The sequence below is a fragment of the Trypanosoma conorhini genome (assembly GCF_003719485.1).
Source record: "Trypanosoma conorhini strain 025E chromosome Unknown Tco_14.4_contig_01176, whole genome shotgun sequence".
NCBI lineage: Eukaryota > Euglenozoa > Kinetoplastea > Trypanosomatida > Trypanosomatidae > Trypanosoma > Trypanosoma conorhini.
This window is the reverse complement of record NW_021705272.1, coordinates 1-3,450: the sequence shown is the minus strand read 5'-3', so window position 1 is coordinate 3,450 and position 3,450 is coordinate 1. Positions and strand designations below refer to the sequence as shown.

Below are 3,450 nucleotides of genomic sequence, written 5' to 3'. Positions count from 1 at the left end.
GAGGAGCCGGCCGAACGGCCGCGCGTGACGCCGCGGCCCCGGGAAGAAGCCGCTCGCGAGGCGGGCAAAGGGCGCTCCCCGCAATGAAGAACGGAAGCGACAAAAAAAAAAGGAAGTGAACGAGCGCCGGCAGTCGCCGTTTCCGCGAGGGCAGGGGGCGCTGCCGTCGGGAAAGCGCAATCCGTTCCCGCGGCGACGGTGGCCGCGCGGGCTCGCCGGGTGCCGGTTTTCGGTTTCCAAAATGCGGTTTCCGGAGCCGCAGCAGGCGCGCGGCCCCTCCCGCCGCCGCGCGTCTCGCCGGACGACGCCGCAACGACCCGCCTGCACTGCGAGCGCTGCGGGGGATGGCAATGATGCCCCGCCGCGCGGCGGGGCACCAGGCCACGAGCGCCCCCTCTGCCGCGCCCTCGTCATCGGGGACCGGGGCTCCTTTTCGCAACCCATTCGGTGGGGACGGGCGTGCACGACGACGGCGCCCGGCGCGCGGGACAGCGACTTAGTCTGGGACTGCACTGGGGAGAAGGAATTAGCTGCATGGAGGGGGCGAGCGCGACGGAGGCAAACCCGCCGGCGAGAGACGCGGACGGTACGAGGGAGTTGTGCGCTGCCATTTGGCGACGTGGAGCCGCATGGAAGTTAAGCTCATGGGCAGTGCCTGCTCTCCTTGGAATTGGCTTCTGCGGGTGGGGGGGCATGGGCGTTTGCGCCGCTGTGTCCTTCCCCCAGAGTTCCGTTCGCCTACAGGCTTTCTCTTTGCTGCGTACGTCGCTTCCCTGTGCGCTGGGCGCGTTGACGGCCTCGCGCGTAGCCGTACGCCTCCCACTGGCGCTCACTGCTTCTCTGCTTCCTGGGCACCGCGTCTTTTCCCCCACTCTCTTCCGAAGCAAGCTACAGGCTACACAACAAGACCCTCCCAAGGCGGCGAGCATGGCGGTGTGGCGGGTAACGACGTGGCTGAATGGACGGCGTGCTCGCGTGGCAGCGGCGTGTTGGGGGCGGCGGAGCTGCAGCGCGCGTTTGGGCTCGCGGTTCTGCGCGGCGGCGCCACACTTCGTTGTTGTTCTGTTGCTCCTGCTCCTGCTCACCCCGCACAGCGCAGCCAGCCAAGCAGCACCGCGGCAGGTCAGCGCGAAGGTGTTGATGTTGAAACTAACTAACCTCCCAATGCCTCAGAAGTTTCTGGATGCAGTTGAACTTGGGCTGATGGGGGCGCTCTGGTCGCGCAACTTCACTGCTGCAGATGGCGTTAATATAGAGGTCATCAGTAAAGCCACCACAACGCAGGGGAGTGGGGCAGCCGTCGAAGAAGCGGTGAAAACAGCCAAAGACCTCCTTCTTCTTGCCGGTGTCATCGGCGATACAACCTTCCTGCATACGCTGCCTGCAGTTATGCGCAACAGCCTCGTCTCTTTTGCCCCGTTTACTGGGTCGAGTGTGGTGCGTGAGTGGAACCCCAACGTGTACTTTGTGCGCGCTGACCCTGCGGCCGAGCTGCTGGCACTTCTCCGCTACGCCGTGGCTGAGCTGCGGGTGCTTCGGCTGGGCTTCATGTACCTGCAGGGTGTCTCCTTTGGCGATCGCGAGTATGAGCAGGCACAACATGTGATGTCGCGGATGGGCTACGCGCTGAGCGGCGTCTTCACCGTGAAGAGCTCTGTGCTAGGTGGCGCCGACGACAAGGAGTTCGACGATGCGTGGGAGCGGTTTGTCGCCACTCGGCCACAGGCGGTGATTGTGTTCGGCTCGCCTTATCAGGACACCAAGAAATTCATGAAGAGGATGCTGAAGGACGAGCGCACCGCCGGCGCGTACTTGCTTGCTCCTTCTGCGGTGCAGGACGCCGTTTTGGGAGCTTGGCGTGCTGCCGTGGATAATGGTGGTCTCAAGTTTGTGCCCGGGCAGGTGATCGCGACAGCGACGAACCCGCTGGCGAAGGACACAAGGTACAACGCGATCCGGCGCTTCCAGGAGGTGATGAAGAAATACCTGGCGAACAGGACGGACATAAAGTCTGGTGCAGGCCAGGGATTTCCCGACGAGAACAATGCAGGGGAATTGATGGTTGCTGCGTGGATTGCCGGCGAGGTGCTCGCACAGGCGCTGGGTAATCGCGAATGGGTGAAGGACCGTAACTCGTTCAAGGCGTCCCTCTTCAAGCAACGCCGGTATTTAATCGACGACCTTGTGATTGGCGACTACGGTGGGGATTGCAGTGCAGTTGCGGTTTCACAGGGCGCCACCTGCCGCTGCAACCAGGGCGGCCACACCGTGTACATAAAGCGGTTCGTGGAGGGCTACCGTGCAGAGCTTCGGGCTGATGACACGTTCACAGCTGGGCAGCGCCGCTGCGGTGCCGCCGGTACACTGTTGTATGCACCCTTGGATGGAGTGCTTGCCGTCATGCAGGATAATGAATATGCTCAATTGGCTGTTAGCAGTGTGTTGGGTGGTGCAAAAGCCGCCATTGCTTCGCAGGGGCATGATGCGCCGGGTATGGTGACGTTACATGTGCTAAATACATCCATAGCTGGGGCACGTAATGCTCTAGAGGAAGAGCACAATGAGCGTCTGGTCCATTTTGTGGGTGGGGTTGTGACGGAGGCGATGCTGGACGTGGAGAGTGTGGCCTTCCTCGACCCGCTGCAGCTCGAGCCGCGGCTGAACAGGTTCCGCCGGCACGTGATCCACCTGTCGCCGACGCTGGAGCAGCAGTTCTTCGTGCTTGCGAAGTACCTCCGGGACGCGGGTATCCGCGCGGCGCACGCGGTGATCCGCGGCGAGGAGGCGGCGGCGGTGGCGGAGGTGCTGCGGCGGTCGCTGGTGACGTTTGGCGGGTCGCTGCGGTCCGCGACGTTGCTGGCCGGCAGCGACGTGCTGGCGGGGCACCTGCCGAAGGCGGGCGACGTGTTCGTGGCGGGCCTTGCGGCCGGCGACGTCGCTGCGGTGGCGCGGCACATGGCGTTGCACGACGGCGTGCGCGTGTTCGTCGCGTTCTCCGAGTTTGCGCTGCTGCACGCCGACTTCGTTGCCGCGTTCGGTGGCGGTGCGGGCGCTGACCGCGTTGTGTTTGCGACGAGCCTGCCGCACTGGGGCGACGCGAACCCGACGTCGGAGACCGCCCGGGAGTTCCTCGCCGCCGTGCCCAACCCCACGCAACGGACGCCGCTGGCGCTGATGGGCTTCGCCGCCACGCGGCTGTTGGGGGCTGTTCTCTCCCGCATGGGCAAGGTGGGCGCTAAGCAGCTGACTGACTTCTTCTACACGAACGTCGCCGTCACCGCGAATGACATGCAATACGGCCCCTTCGTTAACGGCACGGCGTGCACTGCGGCTGCGGCCGGCGGTGCTGGGTGCGGCAAGAACTACGGGGCGACGCGCATTTCTGTGTGGTCGCTTGCCCATGCGCTGGATCCAGCCGTGCCCGTGCTGCACCCCGCCGTGACCTCGACG

At 64.6% G+C, this 3,450-nt stretch overlaps 2 protein-coding genes across 2 annotated transcripts; both read left to right on the top strand.

The window, feature by feature from the left end:
* Positions 1-241: 241 nt before the first annotated feature.
* Positions 242-640, top strand: Tco025E_09569 (uncharacterized protein; the record flags this gene model as incomplete). Its single annotated transcript, XM_029376382.1, has 1 exon — positions 242-640. One exon carries the CDS (start codon positions 242-244, stop codon positions 638-640), a length of 399 nt encoding a protein of 132 aa, XP_029223500.1.
* Positions 641-693: 53 nt separating this feature from the next.
* On the top strand, positions 694-3,450 carry Tco025E_09568 (esag4; the record flags this gene model as incomplete). The annotated part of the gene is made up of 1 exon (XM_029376381.1): positions 694-3,450. A coding segment is annotated over one exon (2,757 nt), but the record flags the coding sequence as incomplete, so codon positions are not given.